This window comes from Schistocerca cancellata, chromosome 7 (genome assembly GCF_023864275.1).
Source record: "Schistocerca cancellata isolate TAMUIC-IGC-003103 chromosome 7, iqSchCanc2.1, whole genome shotgun sequence".
Classification (NCBI taxonomy): Eukaryota; Metazoa; Arthropoda; class Insecta; order Orthoptera; family Acrididae; genus Schistocerca; species Schistocerca cancellata.
In genome coordinates this window covers 38,768,208-38,789,974 of record NC_064632.1, presented here as the reverse complement: position 1 = coordinate 38,789,974, position 21,767 = coordinate 38,768,208, and the positions used below count along the sequence as shown (strand labels likewise).

At 46.4% G+C, this 21,767-nt stretch overlaps 1 protein-coding gene across 1 annotated transcript in view; it reads right to left on the bottom strand.

Moving 5' to 3' along the window:
* LOC126092634 (gamma-aminobutyric acid type B receptor subunit 2) overlaps nucleotides 1-21,767 on the bottom strand; it is a gene marked incomplete at its 5' end in the record, with an annotated part of 461,219 nt that overhangs the window by 78,291 nt on the left and 361,161 nt on the right. The window contains one exon of the mRNA XM_049908357.1: nucleotides 18,082-18,486. Within this exon, the coding sequence (XP_049764314.1) occupies nucleotides 18,082-18,486 (405 nt within the window). The remainder of the gene's footprint in view (nucleotides 1-18,081; nucleotides 18,487-21,767) is intronic.

Genomic DNA, 21,767 nt, shown 5'->3' with positions numbered 1-21,767 from the left:
ATTTGAAAGACGAACAAAATGAACTCCTGACAAACTTTCTGGTTCCAATGACTACAAGAGTGACTGCTGCGCAATGAAGGGAAAAAGTAGATACGTATCAGACATCATAAACACATGGATTCTAGGGCAATCGTAAAGAAGTAAGGCATGAAAGGGAACTCCTACAATAAAACTGATGGTAAAAACAGCCTCACTTGCCATCCAACTGTGAACACGATCATTCGTTTTATTTGTGCCAGAAATGCGAATAACGTTAAATGATCAGCCTATATTTCACACGATGACAGATAACATTTTGACATGTAGTGATCCTCGAAATTTTAACTGTGTTCCATCTGTAAGTGGCTGAATGGTCGAAATTGCAATAATGGATTATATATATAAGTAATCTTAACTATCAAAGTCAATGACGTTTACTTTCAAAGAATGAAAGGAGGAAACCGAATCTGGAAGGCCACATACTGAGATAAAAGCAAATTATACTTCATTGTAATTCTTATGCGACTGCAACAAGCCACAAGCTTTCATAACACGAGTATACAATAAATAAACACCCTAGGCACATTGCCTAACAAGAATACAATGATCGTGTATGAGGTAAAATCAGGCGCCTGTGGCTCTGGCTCTGAGCACTATGGGACTTAACATCTGAGGTCATCAGTCCCCTAGAACTTAGAACTACTTAAACCTAACTAACCTAAGGACATCACACACATCCATGCCCGAGGCAGGATTCGAACCTGCGACCGTAGCAGTCGCGCGGTTCCGGACTGAGCGCCTGGAACCCCATGGCCACAGGCGCCTGTCTGAAATGTTACATAGGGCAAATGGACCTTTTGATGTGAGCTTTAGGGACCACTGTAACGTGGTCATTAATAAAACACCTATTGGTGCTCCTTTTTTAAAAAAAATGTGTAGGACAGTGGTACAATTAGATCAACATCTTGATATTTTTAGCGGCATTAAACAATAATCGACGATGTTTAACAATTTTCCTTGGTGTTCATTAAGGATGTGAGGTAACGGGCGAGTTGTGGCGCCCTGAAGATATTGTAAGTTCGGCGATGGCGTGGCTGTGCAGGTCACTAGGCAAGCCGGGGCTCGTCAGCGACCACGTGGTGCCGAACGTTAGCCAGAGCAAGAGGGGTAGCCCCAGCACGTGTTCCAGGCCGACCACGTGGCTGGGAATTCCGTGGTAACGCTGTGTCGCAGAATGGACTTCGTGTCGATGAAGGAGATTTGTAGGCTGCGGAGTGCCAAAGATGCGGACTTCGTGAAGCCGTAATGTGCAGACATTAGATAGCTCATGTAGAAATTAATAATAGCCAGAGGAATCATGATACCTTAAAAATAAACATGTACATTATTATTATTTCCATGACGGTTCCGATGGTGTAATCAGATTTTCAATATCTTTATTACTTTAAAGTTTAGTGTCTGACAAGTAACAACCAGCAACGAGCTTCCAAAATCTAAACGGTTCACCCGATTTGGTCGATCGACGTGTCTTTAGAAATCTATTGGTGTAAACCTAAATTGGCATGAATTACAATCATGTAACTAGAATAATACATGAGTTATTGGAGGTCAAAGTGGCCGATTACTATTAATCGCGTCAGGCCATAAGTGCTGCACAATTACACGAAAAAACGGTAGCAGCATGCTTATCTATATATTTATTCGTCTATGTCTTTGTTTATATCCGATATATACTATACATTAAGAAATTGGTCAAATATTTACTGTGTTTTAGAAAGCACAGAGACATTATGCTACTGGCCTACTTTTGCTTCTATTCCTTTGATATAAGTTTAATTAATTTGTTTATGTATTTAATACTGTGTGTTAGAGCGTGTTTATGGTCTAGCTGTAGGAATATTTATTTAATTTCAAGTTATTTAAATCTAAATCCAGTATTTCGTATGTGTTTCAATACGTTTGTGAGCGTGCAATGGCTCGAAGTCACGGCGGGAGAGCTTTAGCCAATCACAGCGCTCGTTAATGGGGAGACTGCATGGAAGTGGGAGAAGATGATGGCACAGCACAGGACACGGGAGGTGCTGGACGGACAGTCGCGGGAAAGACTTGGAGAGTGTAGCAGTTTGCACGTGTTCATGGGAGATTTTCGTGTCTTCTGCAGTGAAGACATAGTATGTGTTTATCTCGCGAGCTATGTTGTTGTTCATAGCAAATTACGTGAAGTAGGACTCTATTGTTTCCCTGTGATTCAACTTATATTTTATTTAACTGCTGGGCCATCGACACCAGTAAGTGTCTTGCAGTAATAAACGGCATTCTGAAACGTACTTCTGCTGTCGTACTCGTCATTTAAAGTCGTTAAAAACAGTACCTGCAAGTTTTATCTAATTGGAATCCTTCATTTATAAATTTCTATGTTACATTCAAAATTTGCAATTGCCGAGTGATAGGAACCTTCGACCATTCGATTCATGTGTATATTCAGCAGTATTTGGCTTGTAATGCGGCAACTACGTATCCCAGCCCCTAGATAACGAAACCAGCCAAAACTTTCAATATTTCAACCATGAGTCTGAGGGTACGTAGTTGAGGGCCACCACATCATCATTTCATTTTGATTCGAAAGCTCGCAAGAATATAACCTGGATAAACTTTAAGAGCTCTAAATATTTACTAATACCGATATCAGTCGTTAAATGAACAAATCGATTTCCGTAACAGAACCGGTTTCTAAGGATTTTATGATCCGTTATGATGCCTCTTTTCGCTGATTTTCGTTTTTTTCTGTTCCCTTTGTTGGGGGTTCGTATCCGCAGGCTCTATCTTCTCTCATAGCAGCTTGATTCAACAGAAGTCTCATTCTCGCTCTTTAGTTTACCCTTAAGAACTCCGCTGGGCAGTTTTCCACTTACGAGTCACGTTTGTAAGAGGGCGTCATTTAGGTCGCTTCTAGTGTACATCTAGCTTGCCTATACCAGTAGTTGCGTAATGTTTTACTAGTTTTCACTTGGATAAATGGGTATCCCACAATCAGTTTTATGATGTGAATATGTCAGTCTTAAAATATTTGCAATTTAAAAGTCAGCAACTTTTCACTGTGTATGGGGCAGCATGTTCTTCGGAAACCACAGTTGCCCCCGTGTCCGCCCATCCTGATTTAGGTTTTCCGTGATTTCCCTAAATCGCTCTAGGTAAATGCCGGGATGGTTCCTTTGAAAGGGCACGGCCGACTTCTTTCCCTTTCCTTCCCTAATCCGATGAGAATGATGACTTCGCTGTCTTGTCTCCTCCCCCATAAACAACCCAACCAAAGTTGCCCAGAAGAAGTGTGGCAAGGGATGCATCTGCGTCCCCATATCGCGAATGTCGTAGTGTAGAAGTTACACAACCCAAGTGGGAGACACTGGAACTCTCGCCCTATAGTACTGATCCCTCCCCATTAGATTATCACGCAGACACATTAAGAATACAGTAGAACATTAAACAGGAAACTATGAGTTTGTGTGCAAATTTACTAATTAAGAGTGCAGTTTTCTGTCTTGTGCTTTCTGGGCGTGAATTTCTGAGATAGAAATTTTGTAATGCATACAGTTCATTTTTATTTTAGACTAAACTTTTTGATTTCAGTCCTCCCAAGTGACATTTATTATTGTTTGTAACCCATTTTGTATTACTTGTGGTTGCAAAAGTAGCCAAATATTTTTAGGAGTATCTGGTTTCGCCTAAATAATACTTTCAGGGGAACTGAAGGAAAATTTGTAAATATTTTATATTGAAAAGTGTTCTGCAAAATAAAATATTCATTTGTGGATTAAGGCAATACACATTACGAGTTTAAATTACAATTTATTTTGTTGAGTTTCACACACATTGCCGATCCGACTTAATTGCAGATTGGGAGGCGGTAATCAGGGCGAAACCAGCGAATTTAAAAATTCCGTAGGATGGTTGACTACATCATCTTGGTTAGTAACGGAATAAACCGACTTGTATGTCATCAATTCCCCAGGTATCATACTTTGAATCTGAAAATTCATTTCGTTAACATCAAGGTTTTTTGCAGCCAATATAACACGTTCCCTCAAGCAAAAATGGTTTGCAACTGTTAAACGACATTTGCTGTGCGCGAATTGTCAAACACGATGACTGTGAATGTGTCGCACTTTCAAAAACCTTCTCCATGGAAACATGTGTACAAGAGCCAACTTTCATGGTAACCCGCAAACGATGTCAAAATATTTTGTAAGGTACTCTATTCCATGCACTGTCCGAAATATTATGTAGACAGTGATGTTCCTCTTAATGGTGAAGTGTGCAAAATTTCTTCAAGATCGGAATAAAACTGTAGGTTAGTGTAGAAGTGTGTAGTAAAGTACCCTCCGCCATGCACCATTCAGAATTTTAAGCAGTCACCGCCATTCATCCTGCTTTGAATATCAAGTGTGCCAAATTTTATCAAGATCGGAATAATAACGTACAATTTGTCGAATTCCGTTAGATAAAGTAACCTCTGCCATACACCCTACGAAATTTTATGTAGACTGTGGGTTCTGCTTGGCTTCGCTGGGAGTGAAGCAACCTGGCAGTTCTGTTGGTTTCTTGGTTTCAAGGTACAGTGTGCAAAATTTCCTCAAGATTGTATGCAATATAAACGCACGGACGCAATGAAAACGCACTTTCAGTTTCTCTTAAATTTTCCAATATTTCGGTCGAGTTTCCAAAAATTTTATTCCATATAAACCTTGTCCTGAGAATTACGAACACAGCAAAAAAAAAAAAAAAAAAAAAAATGGCCGAATTGGTCCAGCCGTTCTCGAGTTTTACGCTTATCAACACATTTGGCTCAAATGGCTCTGAGCACTATGGGACTTAACATCTGTGGTCATCAGTCCCCTAGAACTTAGAACTACTTAAACCTAACTAACCTAAGGACTTCACACACATGCCCGAGGCAGGATTCGAACCTGCGACCGTAGCAGTCGCGCGGTTCCGGACTGAGCGCCTTAACCGCGAGACCACCGCGGCCGGCTCAACACATTTGGCAATTCATTTTTATTTATATAGATAATACGCCCGAAATATACGCGTAAAGGAAGAATGTACAAATAAAACCCAATATTTTTTGACCTAATATATATATATACAGGGTGTTTCAAAAATGACCGGTATATTTGAAACGGTAATAAAAACTAAACGAGCAGCGATAGAAATACACCGTTTGTTGCAATATGCTTGGGACAACAGTACATTTTCAGGCAGACAAACTTTCGAAATTACAGTAGTTACAATTGTCAACAACAGATGGCGCTGCGGTCTGGGAAACTCTATAGTACGATATTTTCCGCATAACCACCATGCGTAGCAATAATATGGCGTAGTCTCTGAATGAAATTACACGAAACCTTTGAAAACGTGTCTGGCGGAATGGCTTCACATGCAGATGAGATGTACTGCTTCAGCTGTTCAATTGCTTCTGGATTCTGGCGGTACACCTGGTCTTTCAAGTGTCCCCACAGAAAGAAGTCACAGGGGTTCATGTCTGGCGAATAGGGAGGCCAATCCACGCCGCCTCCTGTATGTTTCGGATAGCCCAAAGCAATCACACGATCATCGAAACATTCATTCAGGAAATTAAAGACGTCGGCCGTGCGATGTGGCCGGGCACCATCTTGCATAAACCACGAGGTGTTCGCAGCGTCGTCTAAGGCAGTTTGTACCGTCAAAAATTCACGAAGAATGTCCAGATAGCGTGATGCAGTAATCGTTTCGGATCTGAAAAATGGGCCAATGATTCCTTTGGAAGAAATGGCGGCCAAGACCAGTACTTTTTGAGGATGCAGGGACGATGGGACTGCAACATGGGGCTTTTCGGTTCCCCATATGCGCCAGTTCTGTTTATTGACGAAGCCGTCCAGGTAAAAATAAGCTTCGTCAGTAAACCAAATGCTGCCCACATGCATATCGCCGTCATCAATCCTGTGCACTATATCGTTAGCGAATGTCTCTCGTGCAGCAATGGTAGCGGCGCTGAGGGGTTGCCGCGTTTGAATTTTGTACGGATAGAGGTGTAAACTCTGGCGCATGAGACGATACGTGGACGTTGGCGTCATTTGGACCGCAGCTGCAACACGGCGAACGGAAACCCGAGGCCGCTGTCGTATCACCTGCTGCACTAGCTGCGCGTTGCCCTCTGTGGTTGACGTACGCGGTCGCCCTACCTTTCCAGCACGTTCATCCGTCACGTTCCCAGTCCGTTGAAATTTTTCAAACAGATCCTTTATTGTATCGCTTTTCGGTCCTTTGGTTACATTAAACCTCCGTTGAAAACTTCGTCTTGTTGCAACAACACTGTGTTCTAGGCGGTGGAATTCCAACACCAGAAAAATCCTCTGTTCTAAGGAATAAACCATGTTGTACACAGCACACTTGCACGTTGTGAACAGCACACGCTTACAGCAGAAAGACGACGTACAGAATGGCGCACCCACGGACTGCGTTGTCTTCTATATCTTTCACATCACTTGCAGCGCCATCTGTTGTTGAAAATTGTAACTACTGTAATTTCGTGTAATTTCGAAAGTTTGTCCGCCTGAAAATGTACTGTTGTCCCAAGCATATTGCAACAAACGGTGTATTTCTATCGCTGCTCGTTTAGTTTTTATTGCCGTTTGAAATATACCGGTCATTTTTGAAACACCCTATATATATATATATATATATATATATATATATATATATATATATATATATATATATATATATATATATATTGTTGGGGTTTGCCTTTTGGTGCTCAGGTCAAACAAAAACTTTTAATTAACGTTCATAATACGACTATGACGCGCGCAGACTGAACGGCTGCGTAGCGCAGCTCAGCAGTAAGTTTCCCGCAGCCTGCCCGGGTTGGGTTCTGCTTGGCTTCGCTGGGAGTGAAGCAGCCTGCCCGTTCTGTTGACAACGCGCGGCGGCATGCCGCCTGGCCACCACGCCAGCATGGGCGGGTTAAAAGCGGAACATGTGCACCACTGCGTGTGTATCGGGAGAATGGCTCATGCGTGCACAGTGACAGATGGTCTGCAGCGGATTCAGTCGAGTACGTAGGTCTAATTTTCATCCACCAGAGTACAGTAGCGGACAGAGACATTCAGGAAACAGGTGAACAGAATGTTTTTGCGAATTGTTCTGTTTATTTCTTGAAGACTTTTTTGTTTGTTTATGTTAGTACAGTTTTGTATATGTTTTTAGTAGTGTAAATGATGCGTGAACGTGGTCTAAAGTAAATATGTAGATCATTGTTACACTGACAAACTCTGTACGAGCTAACCTGAGAAATTTTTAAGAGGGTGTGGATGAAGACGTTGGGGAATTTTGTATCATAATATGTTACGTGAGTTTATGGCAAAAGGAAAGCTAATTCGAGTGCAAATGAAAATAGTTAATAACGTAAAGTATAAATAAAATATCAGAATGTTAAATATTATTTTGGAAAAGAGTACAATTCGCAAGTGTGTTGTTTGTGGTTTGGTTAGTCATGAAAAGCGCGGACTAACGCGGGAGAATAATATTTTTCTATTAGCCTGAAAGAAAACTGACCAATGAGAATTGAGTATTCTTCGCGCGTCTTTTCTCTTGGAGATAGATAATGCTTACAGCCATCAAAAGAGTCGGAGCCCAGTCTTTCAATGGTACAGTCGTGTGTAGTATGAGCTCTGAAGGAAGTTACAATCTGCCGGTTTTAGTTGTGCTACATGCCTCAAAAGTGTTTTATAAAGTGAAGGCAAATTTAGTCCGGTGTGTTTATTAGAAAGTATAGATTTTTAAGTAATTTTGTGTAAGAGAAAATATAGTCATTCCGCGTGGCATATTGAGCAGATGGGTGACCAAAAACGTGAGTGCATTAGACACCGTTAAACTTTATATTGTGGCGAGGAGTTTCATTTAAGAACAATCCATAAAATTTCTGACGTGAATGAAAGGGTTTGTGAATGACTGTGTTAGGATTAGCACTGGCTTGGCAGTTGTAATGTCTCTTGCAGCGGTCTCTCCGCGATATTTTCAGAAATTTTATAAATTATATAACTCAGTACATATCTCGAAATATCTCTTCTTATCTTACCGATTCCTAAACTTTAATATACGATGATTATCAATGCAAAGTAGTTTCAAGCCCTATTATTCCTTGGAGCGTGCATTTACTCCATGGAATAGCTTCTCTGCTATCTATGTTATCTGTTATGAAAAGAATGAAGGCGATCTCGCCGATTAGCCGTGAAAGAACGAAGATGTATATGTATGTATTGTTGAGCTAGTCGCCATCTTGATGAGATTCTGTATGAGAAGGAATTTAATACATGAACTAAACTAAAGTAAGTGTGTTCGCGTATTATTTAACAGATTATTATTGACAGTGTCTGCTTACTACGCTGTGTTGCACGGGATCAGTGGGGAACGTCTGATTTACACTGGACGAACCTGCCGTTTTGTACCCTCAAGATATCCAGTTTATTACTTTCAATAAATGGGCTAACACGGTCTTACTAGCAGATCTCCGGTCTTCCCCATGTGATCACCGAAAGTTAATAATTATTACAAATGTTTTCAGGAGATTGACTGACAATTTTCGTCGCACCGAGACTTCGAAATTGCTTCACTGCCTTATGGAATTTAAGTTAAGCTCAATTTAATCAGGATAGAACAGTATTGAACTGTGTGATGTGATAAGCCTGCTTTGTGAATGAAAATTCCCTTAATATACGCATGTTTTTTGCTATCCTGATCAGTGAAGAAAAATCAGGCCGGTGTGAGAGAGGTTTTTAAATTTCAGATCCCACCAAAAATATTAAACAGTGAACTTGTAACTCTAAACTTCAGAATATACCGAAGTTTTGCCAGTATTTTCATTCAAAATTAAGACCTTTTTTCATGATTTTTAGAATAGTTACGTTGTTTGCAGCCTGGTGCGAGTCGCAGTTCGGTAGGTTTCTGCTCGGCTTTTCTACCGGCGATCTGCCGCAACGAGTTCGCAAGTTGGTGCTGGTTTAATCCCATAAAGGAACCGCGCCACCGCACTCTGACTCGTGACACGCACGTGAGCATCCTGTCTGATGACCTGCAACCATTCATGTCTATTGGGCATTCCGACAGACTTGGGCAATTCCAGCAGGACAATGCGACAACCCACACGTCCAGAATTGCTGCAGAGCGGCTCCAGGAATACTCTTTCGAGTTTAAACACTTCCGCTGGTCACCAATCTACCCAAACATGAACATTATTGAGATATCTGGGATGCCTTGCAAATTGCTGTTCGGAAGAGATCTCCACTCCCTCTTACTCTTACGGATTTCATGGTATCAGTTCCCTCCAGCACTACTTCAGACATTAGTCGAGTCCATACCATGTCGTGCTGCGGCACTTCTGCGTGCTCGTGGGGACCCTACACGATATTAGGCAGGTGTACCTGTTTTTTGGCTCTTCAGAGTAGGAAACCCTCATTGAGTTGTGTTTAAGTCATTATACAAATGGTCTGATTATAGTATGTAATGTCAAAGAGAAAATCCAGAAACTATGATCACAAAGACTGTGCCGACCGCCTGGCGGAGTTGTGTTGTGGCGAGAGTGCACGGCATCCTGCGAACACCAGACCGGACTGTCAAGACGGGACCGTTCCCTGACAGAGGTAAACTTTGTGTCACGCAATCGTCAAGAATACACCAGTGGGCCCTCGGCTCTGAAAGCCCATATCGTTGATGTTTCGTTGAATGGTTCGTACGCTGACTCTTGTTGATGACTGAGCATTGAAATCTGCAGCAGTTTGTGGAAGGGTTGCACTTCTGTCACTTCGAACGATTCTCTTCAATTGGCGTTGGTTCTGTCCTTGCACGATCTTGTTCCGGCCACAGCGATGTCGAGATTTGATGTTTTACCATATTTATGGTATTCACGGTACACTCGTGGTATGGTGGCCACGGTAAAATCGCCCACTTCATCACTATCTGAAAGATGCTGTGTCCCACCGCTCGAGCGCCGACTATAACACACGTGTAAGTAGGCTGCTTAGGTTCTTATATTGATAATGCCACGTAGCGCTCTGTATGAAAATCACTAGCTGTGCTCTGTGCTGTCTGTGGCTAGTTTGCATTGTTGTCTGCCATTGTAGTGTTGGGCTGTTGGCTGTTAACAACGCGTAGCGTTACGCAGTTGGAGGTGAGCCGCCAGCAGTGGTGGATGTGGGGAGAGAGATGGCGGAGTTTTGAAATTTGTAATACCGGATATTATGAATTGCTACGTATATTATGATTTTTCAACACTATTAAGGTAAATACATTGTTTGTTCTCTATCAAAATCTTTCATTTGCTAACTATGCCTATCAGTAGTTAGTGCCTTCCGTAGTTTGAATCTTTTATTTAGCTGGCAGTAGTGGCGCTCGCTGTATTGCAGTAGTTCGAGTAATGAAGATTTTTGTGAGGTAAGTGATTTGTGAAAGGTATAGGTTAATGTTAGTCAGGGCCATTCTTTTGTAGGGATTTCTGAAAGTCAGATTGCGTTGCGCTAAAAATATTGTGTGTCAGTTTAAGGACAGTCATGTACAATTGTGCTAAGGGGACGTTTCACACGTTCAGACTCACTCAAATCTTGATAATCTGCCATTGTAGCAGCAGTAATCGATCTATCAACTGGGACAGATGCTTGTTGTCTTACATAGGCTTTGCCGACCGCAGCGCCGTATCCTGTCTGATATTTGAATACGCATGCTTATACCAGTTTGTTCGGCGCTTCAGCGCATAAGATTGTTGACAGTGTGAGTTGCTTGTTTTATTCGTAATGATTCTACAGCTTTAGCCTAATATTTTTTAACTGCAGGCAACCTGAAGATGTTCTAAGAAGGAAACCAGTCGTAACAAATAAATACAGCTGACGTGGTTCTCATTAATCACTAAAATTAGTTTATATGTGTGGGAACTCTTCCTTCAGACATGTTCGTCGAATAAAGAATGTATCTGAATTGAAGGTGTAAGTGTGTTGTTCGTTCTTTTCTACGTGTCCGAAAGAACAGACACCACACATATAAATATATGCATCTTGATGGCAAATAATCATACCTTCAAAGCTGATGCACTCTTCGCTCGAGCTCTTGTGGGAATCAAGGGAGGCTGCGAGCAATGAGGATAATGGAAGGGGACACAGTGTATGTAGTGTGCGACGTATGGGAATTTTATTTGGACGGGATTGTTGTTAAGTTGACCGCTCGCGATATGCAAGAAACCCCGTGTTCCTGTCCCGGTCCAGCATAGATTTTCACTTGTCGCCATTGGATTTATTTCAATGGCCGATTGACACTGAAGTCGAAATTTCTCTTCTTTCACGCATTAAAATTACTGTCAGTTCAGTTGCTCAACATGATCAAAATTATTTTCCAAACGAAAAGCCTGAGCCTATTTGGAATACCAGGTGAAACATATTCGTAGAATTCAACATATGCCTAATGTTATATATCTAGAGGATCCAATAATCAACAAGTGGTCTTTGCTGGATATAGCATACCTGAAGAAGTTATAGGTTCTCTTCCTCATCAAATTGAGGCCATTACCCACGGTGGATCCAGCGTGACACAATATTAACGTGGTGTCTCCCAGGTGTAACTAATTTTTTGTACAGTACGTTTAGAATAGTGAATGACACCACTGACAGAACACATTGGTACACGATACTTGGAGTACTACGGAAATTATATGAGGCTATGCACCCCTCTTACCATCAGGTCCCTTATCACTTTGGTAAATTACATAAGGTTACATTGGACAGACTAAAGAAATCGTCCGTCTCTCTCTCTCTCTCTCTCTCTCTGACCTGATATAGGAAGCTATTGTCCAAATAGCAGTATACGTTTGTTCTCCTACAGCAGTTCAAATGGACCTGTACCTTCAGGAAGACATGTACCACTTCAGCTGTGCCAAATTGTGTCACAAGCGAATCACTCAACTCCAGTCAGTCCCAGAATGAGTTTTGGCCAGCTGCTAGACGTTCAAACATCTGGATGACTTTAGAACGCCTCTAGCTGCCCTTTGCGTTCGCAACATGAAATCTGCCGCCATCATCAGCTTGATATGTAGTGAAACATGCATCCAGAGATCTGTCTACTTCAACTGCTCTTAATGTATCAGTAGACAGGCGGGAAAGACTGGAATGCAAGCATTTGAGATGTGGTATTACAGAAAGTTGTTGAAAAATTTCGTGTACTAGAAAGCTGTGAATTTAGGTTCTTACCAGAAGAGGCGAAGGCAGGAATATGTAGAAAATATTGACAAGAGAAAGGGACTGGATAATAGGATATATTTTAAGACATCAGAGAATAACTTACAGCGCACTCGAGAGATCTTTTGAGGATAAAAACTACATGAAGAGACGGAGGTTGAAACATAACCATCAGATAATAGGATCTTTCGGTGCAAATAGAGAGTTTGGCACAGGAGAGAAATTTGTGGCGGGCCACATAAAATGAGTCACATGACTGCTGACCCAAAGAAAACAAATAAAACACAGTGAATGGTACTTGCCTTCCTTTAGTTGCTGAATATGTCTCTGGTCTCTGTGGACTCAGTGATTACGCTTTGGTCAAGATAACACAAACAAAGATCTTTTTTAAGTACACCCTATGTAGCAACCAGTGCGTTTTATAATCCTGAACACTATCGTTACGTGAGTGCAAATATACCAGCAGTCTGAGAGAGCCTGGTTACCACCGAGGCGTTATATTTAGAAACAATGAATGGCGTGTTCTGTTGATGACCTTCCTACAGCATCAAGAAACTAGGTGTTACTTCCGTTCACTGTTACTTCTGTTCACTTCTACATCTACATCTACATACACATCCATACTCCGCAAGCCACCTGACGGTGTGTGGCGGAGGGTACCTTGAGTACCTCTATCGGTTCTCCCTTCTATTCCAGTCTCGTATTGTTCGTGGAAAGACAGATTGTCGGTATGCCTCTGTGTGGGCTCTGATCTCTCTAACTTTATCCTCATTGTCTCTTCGCGATATATACGTAGGAGGGAGCAATATACTGCTTGACTCCTCAGTGAAGGGATGTTCTCGAAACTTCAACAAAAGCCCGTACCGAGCTACAAAGCGTCTCTCCTGCAGAGTCTTCCACTGGAGTTTATCTGTCATCTCCGTAACGCTTTCGCGATTACTAAATGATCCTGTAGCGAAGCGCGCTGCTCTCCGTTGGATCTTCTCTATCTCTTCTATCAACCCTATCTGGTACGGATCCCACACTGCTGAGCAGTATTCAAGCAGTGGGCGAACAAGCGTACTGTAACCTACTTCCTTTGTTTTCGGATTGCATTTCCTTAGGATTCTTCCAATGAATCTCAGTCTTGCATCTGCTTTACCGACGGTCAACTTTATATGAACATTCCATTTTAAATCACTCCTAATGCGTACTCCCAGATAATTTTTGGAATTAACTGCTTCCAGTTGCTGACCTGCTATATTGTAGCTAAATGATAAGGGATCTTTCTTTCTATGTATTCGCAGCACATTACACTTGTCTACATTGAGATTCAATTGCCATTCCCTGCACCATGCGTCAATTCGCTGCAGATCCTCCTGCATTTCAGTACAATTTTCCATTGGTACAACCTCTCTATATAACACAGCTTCATCCGCAAAAAGCCTCGGTGAACTTCCGATGTCATCCACAAGGTCCTACGACACTCCCCTGCGGCACACCTGAAATCACTCTTACTTCGGAAGACTTCTCTCCATTGAGAATGACATGCTGCGTTCTGTTATCTAGGAACTCTTCAATCCAATCACACAATTAGTCTGATAGTCCATATGCTCTTACTTTGTTCATTAAACGGCTGTGGGGAACTGTATCGAACGCCTTGCGGAAGTCAAGAATCACGGCATCTACCTGGGAACTCGTGTCTACGGCCCTCTGAGTCTCTTGGGCGAATAGCGCGGGCTGGGTTTCATATGATCGTCTTTTTCGAAACACATGCTGATTCCTACAGAGTAGATTTCTAGTCTCCAGAAAAGTCATTATACTCGAACACAACACGTGTTCAAAAATTCTACAACTGATCGACGTTAGAGATATAGGTCTATAGTTCTGCACATCTGTTCGACGTCCCTTCTTGAAAACCGAGATGACCTGCGCCCGTTTCCAATCTTTTGGAACGCTACGCTCTTCTATGAGACCTACGGTACACCGCTGCAAGAAGAGGGCAAGTTCCTTCGCGTACTCTGTGTAATATCGAACTGGTATCCCATCAGGTCCAGCGGCCTTTCCTCTTTTGAGCGATTTTAATTGTTTCTCTATCTCTCTGTCGTCTATTTCGATATCTACCATTTTGTCATCTGAGAAGGAGCTACAGTGCAGTCTTCCTCTGTGAAACAGCTTTGGAAAAAGACATTTAGTATTTCGGCCTTTAGTCTGTCATCCTCTGTTTCAGTACCATCTTGGTCACAGAGTGTCTGGACATTTTGTTTTGATCCACCTACCGCTTCGACATAAGACCAAAATTTCTTAGGATTTTCTGCCAAGTCAGTGCATAGAACTTTACTTTCGAATTCATTGAACGCCTCTCGCATAGCCCACCTCACACTACATTTCGCTTCGCGTAATTTTTGTTTGTCGGCAAGGCTTTGCCTATGTTTATGTTTGCTATGAAGTTCCCTTTGCTTCCGCAGCAGTTTTCTAACTCGGTTGTTGAACCACGGTGGCTCTTTTCCAAGTCTTACGATCTTCCTTGGCACATACTCATCTAACGCATATTGTACGATGGTTTTGAACTTCGTCCACTGATCCTCAACACTATCTGAAATCTGCTTTTTGTCAGTTTTGCTAAACAGAAAAATCTTCCTACCTTTTTAATATTTCTATTTACGGCTGAAATCATCGATGCAGTAACCGCTTTATGATCGCTGTTTCCCTGTTTTGCGTTAACTGTTTCAAATAGTTCGGGTCTATGTTATCTCCGTGAGTCGGTTCTCTGCTTAACTGCTCAAGGTAGTTTTCAGATAAAGCACTTAAAAAAAATTCACTGGATTCTTTGTCCCTGCTACCCGTTATGAACGTTTGAGTCTCCCAGTCTATATCTGGCAAATTAAAATCTCCACCCAGAACTATAACATGGTGGGGGAATCTACTCGAAATATTTTCCAAATTAACCTTCAGGTGCTCAGCCACAACAGCTGCTGAGCCAGGGGGCCTATAGAGACTCCAATTACCATGTGTGAGCCTGCTTTAACCATGACCTTCACCCAAATTATTTCACATTTCGGATCTCCGTCAATTTCCTTCGGTACTATTCCACTTCTTATCGCTATAAACACGCCTCCCCTTTCACTGTCCAGCCTGTCTCTGTGATATACATTCCAATCTGAGTTTAGAATTTCATTACTGTTTACATCTGGTTTCAGCCAACTTTCTGTCCCTAGTACTATGTGTGCATTGTGACCGTTTATTAATGAGAGCAGTTCTGGGACCTTTCTATAGACACTCCTGTAGTTTACTATTACCACATTAATATTGTTATTCCCTGTTGCATTTTGCCTACTCCTACCTTGCCGCGTCTCAGGGGGCGTCTTGTCGGGCCTAGGGAGGGAATTCTTTAACCTATAAAACCCACATGTGCACTCCACACGCACTCCGCTACACTTGTAGCCGCTTCCTGCGTTTAGTGCACGCCTGACCTATTCAGGGGGAGCCTACATTTCTCCACCCGATACCGGAGGTCGAGAAATTTGCACTCTAGATCTCCGCAGAATCGTCTGAGCCTCTGGTTTAAGCCTTCCACTCGGCTCCAAACCAGAGGACCGCGATCTGTTCTGGGAACAATACTACAAATAGTTAGCTCAGATTCCACCCCGCGAGCGAGGCTTTCCGCCTTCACCAACTCCGCCAACCACCTGTATGAACTGAGGATGGCCTCTGAACGCAGACGGCAGGAGTCATTGGTGCCGACACGAGGAACAATTTGCAGTCGGGTACACCCAGTGCTCCCTATCGCCGCCGGCAGGGCCTCCTCCACATCTCGGATGAGACCCCCCGGCAAGCAGACAGAGTGAACACTGGCCTTCTTCCCCGACCTTTCCGCTATTTCCCTCATGGGCTCCATCACCCGCCTAACGTTGGAGCTCCCAATAACTAATAAACCCCTCCCCCCGTGTGCCTGCTTGGACCTTGCTGAAGGAGCGGCCACATGTCCACTCACAGGCAGAGCGGGCGATGCCACACGGCCAGCCTCCACATTGACCCTCCGCCTCGTGCGCCGCGAACGCCGCTGAACCCGCCACTCCCCTTGGGGAGAGGGTGGCATAACCGCGCTCGGCACCCGCGAAGATGTCACGACAGCAGGGACAGTGGGTGAAGCATGTAACACATGGGGTGTACCATGCGACGCACCAGACTCCCCACTGCCGCTACACTCCGAGGCAGCAGCCTGAAGACGGCTGGCCGCGGCCATCAACACGCTCAGCTGTTCGCGAACAGTGGCCAGCTCCTCCTGCGTCCGTACACAGCAGTCACACATCCTATCCATCCTAAGGAATCAATTTACTGAGGAGAGTTAATCAACTTTTAACTAGACTGGTAATTCACTAAAGGCGGCTGATAGTTGACTAAACTGTGGTTACTAGACACTTCTTGTAGAAAACAATGAAAATAGCACTAGCTGTCTCCGGACTGTATTCAAAACAAACCCTAGCACTACTGGAATTATGGCTGACTAAAGGGACTCCCTCTGACTGTATTCAAAACAAACACGAAATCTGTGGAACATTATTACTAGCATTCTACAATTAAAGCTTCCTAAAATCAAAAACACACTGAATGTCTACAAAGATAAATTGGTAGATCCGAGGGGAAAGTTCAGGACAGCAGAACATCACTATATCGTGGTTAAGTTGTAAGTAGGCTGTTTATATTTTCTTTATGTAAGTAGGCTGTTTATGTTTTCTTATTGGCAACGTTACGTAGCGCTCTGTATGAAAATCACTGGCTGTGCTGTGTGCAGTCTGTGGCTAGTTTGCATTGTTGTCTGCCATTGTAGTGTTGGGCAGCGGCAGCTGGATGTGAACAGCGCGTAGCGTTGCGCAGTTAGAGGTGAGCCGCCAGCAGTGGTGGATGTGTGGAAGGAAATGGCGGAGTTTTGAAATTACATATATTATGACTTTTGATGATATTAAGGTAAATACATTGTTTGTTCTCTATTAATATCTTTCATTTGCTAACTATCCCTATCAGTAGTTAGTGCCTTCCGTAGTTTGAATCTTTTATTTAGCTGGCAGTAGTGGCGCTTGCTGAATTGCAGTAGTTCGAGTAAGGAAGATTTTTTAGTGAGGTAAGTGATTTGTGAAAGGTATAGGTTAATGTTAGTCTGGGCCATTCTTTTGTAGGGATTTTTGAAAGTCAGATTGCGTTGCGCTAAAAATATTGTGTCAGTTTAAGCACAGTCGGGTATAATTTTTCTAAGGGGACGTTTCATATGTCGACCCTTAGAAAAATTACACACGACTGTGCTTAAACTGACACAATATTTTTAGCGCAACGCAATCTGACTTTCAAAAATCCCTACAAAAGAATGGCCCTGACTAACATTAACCTATACCTTTCACAAATCACTTACCTCACTAAAAAATCTTCCTTACTCGAACTACTGCAATTCAGCGAGCGCCACTACTGCCAGCTAAATAAAAGATTCAAACTACGGAAGGCACTAACTACTGATAGGCATAGTTAGCAAATGAAAGATATTAATAGAGAACAAACAATGTATTTACCTTAATATCATCAAAAGTCATAATATATGTAATTTCAAAACTCCGCCATTTCCTTCCACACATCCACCACTGCTGGCGGGTCACCTCTAACTGCGCAACGCTACGCGCTGTTCACATCCAGCTGCCGCTGCCCAACACTACAATGGCAGACAACAATGCAAACTAGCCACAGACTGCACACAGCACAGCCAGTGATTTTCATACAGAGCGCGTCGTAAAGTTGCCAATAAGAAAATATAAACAGCCTACTTACATAAAGAAATATAAACAGCCTACTTACAAAGGGGTTAATTGTGCCAATGGCTTACCTTGCGACTGGAAGGGCGACTGCTCCCCAAGAAGCTCCAGATGCGCCCTAAGACTCCCTGCTTCCGATTGGCGCCATGCAGGCCCTCCACATCCGGGTCGACGTCACCGTCGTGGTCGAAGCTGGCGACGTCGTCGTAGTCGCCGTGGGCGGAGGGCGCGGGCTGAGAGCAGACGGCGGAGGCGACGTTGTCGTCCAGCTTGGGCTCGGAGCTGAAGGTGACCTGGCGGCGCATGGGCAGCTGGCCGCGGTCGGCCGAGGGCCAGCTGGCGCGCGGGATGACCGGCGGCAGCACCGACAGCAGCAGCAGCGGCAGCCCGCCGCCCACGCCGGCCGCCGGGTTGGGCATCGCCTCGTCGATGCTCAGCCGCGCCAGCGCTGTCGCCTCCAGTGGCGACAGCTCGCCCTGTAACACCGGGAGTAAACGGTTGGTGTGTCTCGCAGGTGCCTACTGTAACAGGAGCAGAAGCCCAACATACACCCCAGCCGGAGAGCTGGGCGTCGGTACCCCGTCGATACTCAGACGCATCAGCGCTGACGCCTCCAGTGGCGACAGCTCGCACTGTAACACTGGGAGTAAACGGTTGGTGTGTCTCGCAGGTGCCTACTGTAACAGGAGCAGAAGCCCAACATACACCCCAGCCGGAGAGCTGGGCGTCGGTACCCTGTCGATGCTCAGCCGCGCCAGCGCCGTCGCCTCCAGCGGCGACAGCTCGCCCTGTAACACCGGGAGTAAACGGTTGGCGTGTGTCGCGGGTGCCTACTGTAACAGGAGCAGAAGCCCAACATACACCCCAGCCGGAGAGCTGGGCGTCGGTACACCATCGATGCTCAGCCGCGCCAGCGCCGTCGCCTCCAGCGGCGACAGCTCGCCCTGTAACACCGGGAGTAAACGGTTGGTGTGTGTCGCGGGTGCCTACTGTAACTGGAGCAGAAGCCCAACATACACCCCAGCCGGAGAGCTGGGCGTCGTTACCCCGTCGATGCTCAGCCGCGCCAGCGCCGTCGCCTCCAGCGGCGACAGCTCGCCCTGTAACACCGGGAGTAAACGGTTGGTGTGTGTCGCAGGTGCCTACTGTAACAGGAGCAGAAGCCCAACATACACCCCAGCCGGAGAGCTGGGCGTCGGTACCCCGTCGATACTCAGACGCATCAGCGCTGACGCCTCCAGTGGCGACAGCTCGCACTGTAACACTGGGAGTAAACGGTTGGTGTGTCTCGCAGGTGCCTACTGTAACAGGAGCAGAAGCCCAACATACACCCCAGCCGGAGAGCTGGGCGTCGGTACCCTGTCGATGCTCAGCCGCGCCAGCGCCGTCGCCTCCAGCGGCGACAGCTCGCCCTGTAACACCGGGAGTAAACGGTTGGCGTGTGTCGCGGGTGCCTACTGTAACAGGAGCAGAAGCCCAACATACACCCCAGCCGGAGAGCTGGGCGTCGGTACACCGTCGATGCTCAGCCGCGCCAGCGCCGTCGCCTCCAGCGGCGACAGCTCGCCCTGTAACACCGGGAGTAAACGGTTGGTGTGTGTCGCGGGTGCCTACTGTAACTGGAGCAGAAGCCCAACATACACCCCAGCCGGAGAGCTGGGCGTCGTTACCCCGTCGATGCTCAGCCGCGCCAGCGCCGTCGCCTCCAGCGGCGACAGCTCGCCCTGTAACACCGGGAGTAAACGGTTGGTGTGTGTCGCAGGTGCCTACTGTAACAGGAGCAGAAGCCCAACATACACCCCAGCCGGAGAGCTGGGCGTCGGTACCCCGTCGACGCTCAGCCGCGCCAGCGTCGTTGCCTCCAGCGGCGACAGCTCGCCCTGTAACACCGGGAGTAAACGGTTGGTGTGTGTCGCAGGTGCCTACTGTAGCAGGAGCAGAAGCCCAACATACACCCCAGCCGGAGAGCTGGGCGTCGGTACCCCGTCGACGCTCAGCCGCGCCAGCGCCGTTGCCTCCAGCGGCGACAGCTCGCCCTGTAACACCGGGAGTAAACGGTCGGTGTGTGTCGCAGGTGCCTACTGTAGCAGGAGCAGAAGCCCAACATACACCCCAGCAGGAGAGCTGTGCATCGGTACCCCGTCGACGCTCAGCCGCGCCAGCGCCGTCGCCTCCAGCGGCGAAAGCTCGCCCTGTAACACCAGGAGTAAACGCTTGGTGTGTGTCGCAGGTGCCTACTGTAACAGGAGCAGAAGCCCAACATACACCCCAGCCGGAGAGCTGGGCGTCGGTACCCCGTCGATACTCAGACGCATCAGCGCTGACGCCTCCAGTGGCGACAGCTCGCCCTGTAACACCGGGAGTAAACTGTTGGTGTGTCTCGCAGGTGCCTACTGTAACAGGAGCAGAAGCCCAACATACACCCCAGCCGGAGAGCTGGGCGTCGGTACCCCGTCGACGCTCAGCCGCGCCAGCGCCGTCGCCTCCAGCGGCGACAGCTCGCCCTGTAACACCGGGAGTAAACGGTTGGTGTGTGTCGCAGGTGCCTACTGTAACAGGAGCAGAAGCCCAACATACACCCCAGCCGGAGAGCTGGGCGTCGGTACCCCGTCGATGCTCAGCCGCGCCAGCGCCGTCGCCTCCAGCGGCGACAGCTCGCCCTGTAACACCGGGAGTAAACGGTCGGTGTGTGTCGCAGGTGCCTACTGTAACAGGAGCAGAAGCCCAACATACACCCCAGCCGGAGAGCTGGGCGTCGGTACCCCGTCGACGCTCAGCCGCGCCAGCGTCGTTGCCTCCAGCGGCGACAGCTCGCCCTGTAACACCGGGAGTAAACGGTCGGTGTGTGTCGCAGGTGCCTACTGTAGCAGGAGCAGAAGCCCAACATACACCCCAGCCGGAGAGCTGGGCGTCGGTACCCCGTCGACGCTCAGCCGCGCCAGCGCCGTTGCCTCCAGCGGCGACAGCTCGCCCTGTAACACCGGGAGTAAACGGTCGGTGTGTGTCGCAGGTGCCTACTGTAGCAGGAGCAGAAGACCAACATACACCCCAGCCGGAGAGCTGGGCGTCGGTACCCCGTCGACGCTCAGCCGCGCCAGCGCCGTCGCCTCCAGCGGCGACAGCTCGCCCTGTAACACCAGGAGTAAACGGTTGGTGTGTGTCGCAGGTGCCTACTGTAACAGGAGCAGAAGCCCAACATACACCCCAGCCGGAGAGCTGGGCGTCGGTACCCCGTCGATACTCAGACGCATCAGCGCTGACGCCTCCAGTGGCGACAGCTCGCCCTGTATCACCGGGAGTAAACGGTTGGTGTGTCTCGCAGGTGCCTACTGTAACAGGAGCAGAAGCCCAACATACACCCCAGCCGGAGAGCTGGGCGTCGGTACCCCGTCGACGCTCAGCCGCGCCAGCGCCGTCGCCTCCAGCGGCGACAGCTCGCCCTGTAACACCGGGAGTAAACGGTTGGTGTGTGTCGCAGGTGCCTACTGTAACAGGAGCAGAAGCCCAACATACACCCCAGCCGGAGAGCTGGGCGTCGGTACCCCGTCGACGCTCAGCCGCGCCAGCGTCGTTGCCTCCAGCGGCGACAGCTCGCCCTGTAACACCGGGAGTAAACGGTTGGTGTGTGTCGCAGGTGCCTACTGTAACAGGAGCAGAAGCCCAACATACACCCCAGCCGGAGAGCTGGGCGTCGGTACCCCGTCGACGCTCAGACGCATCAGCGCTGGCACCTCCAGTGGCGACAGCTCGCCCTGTA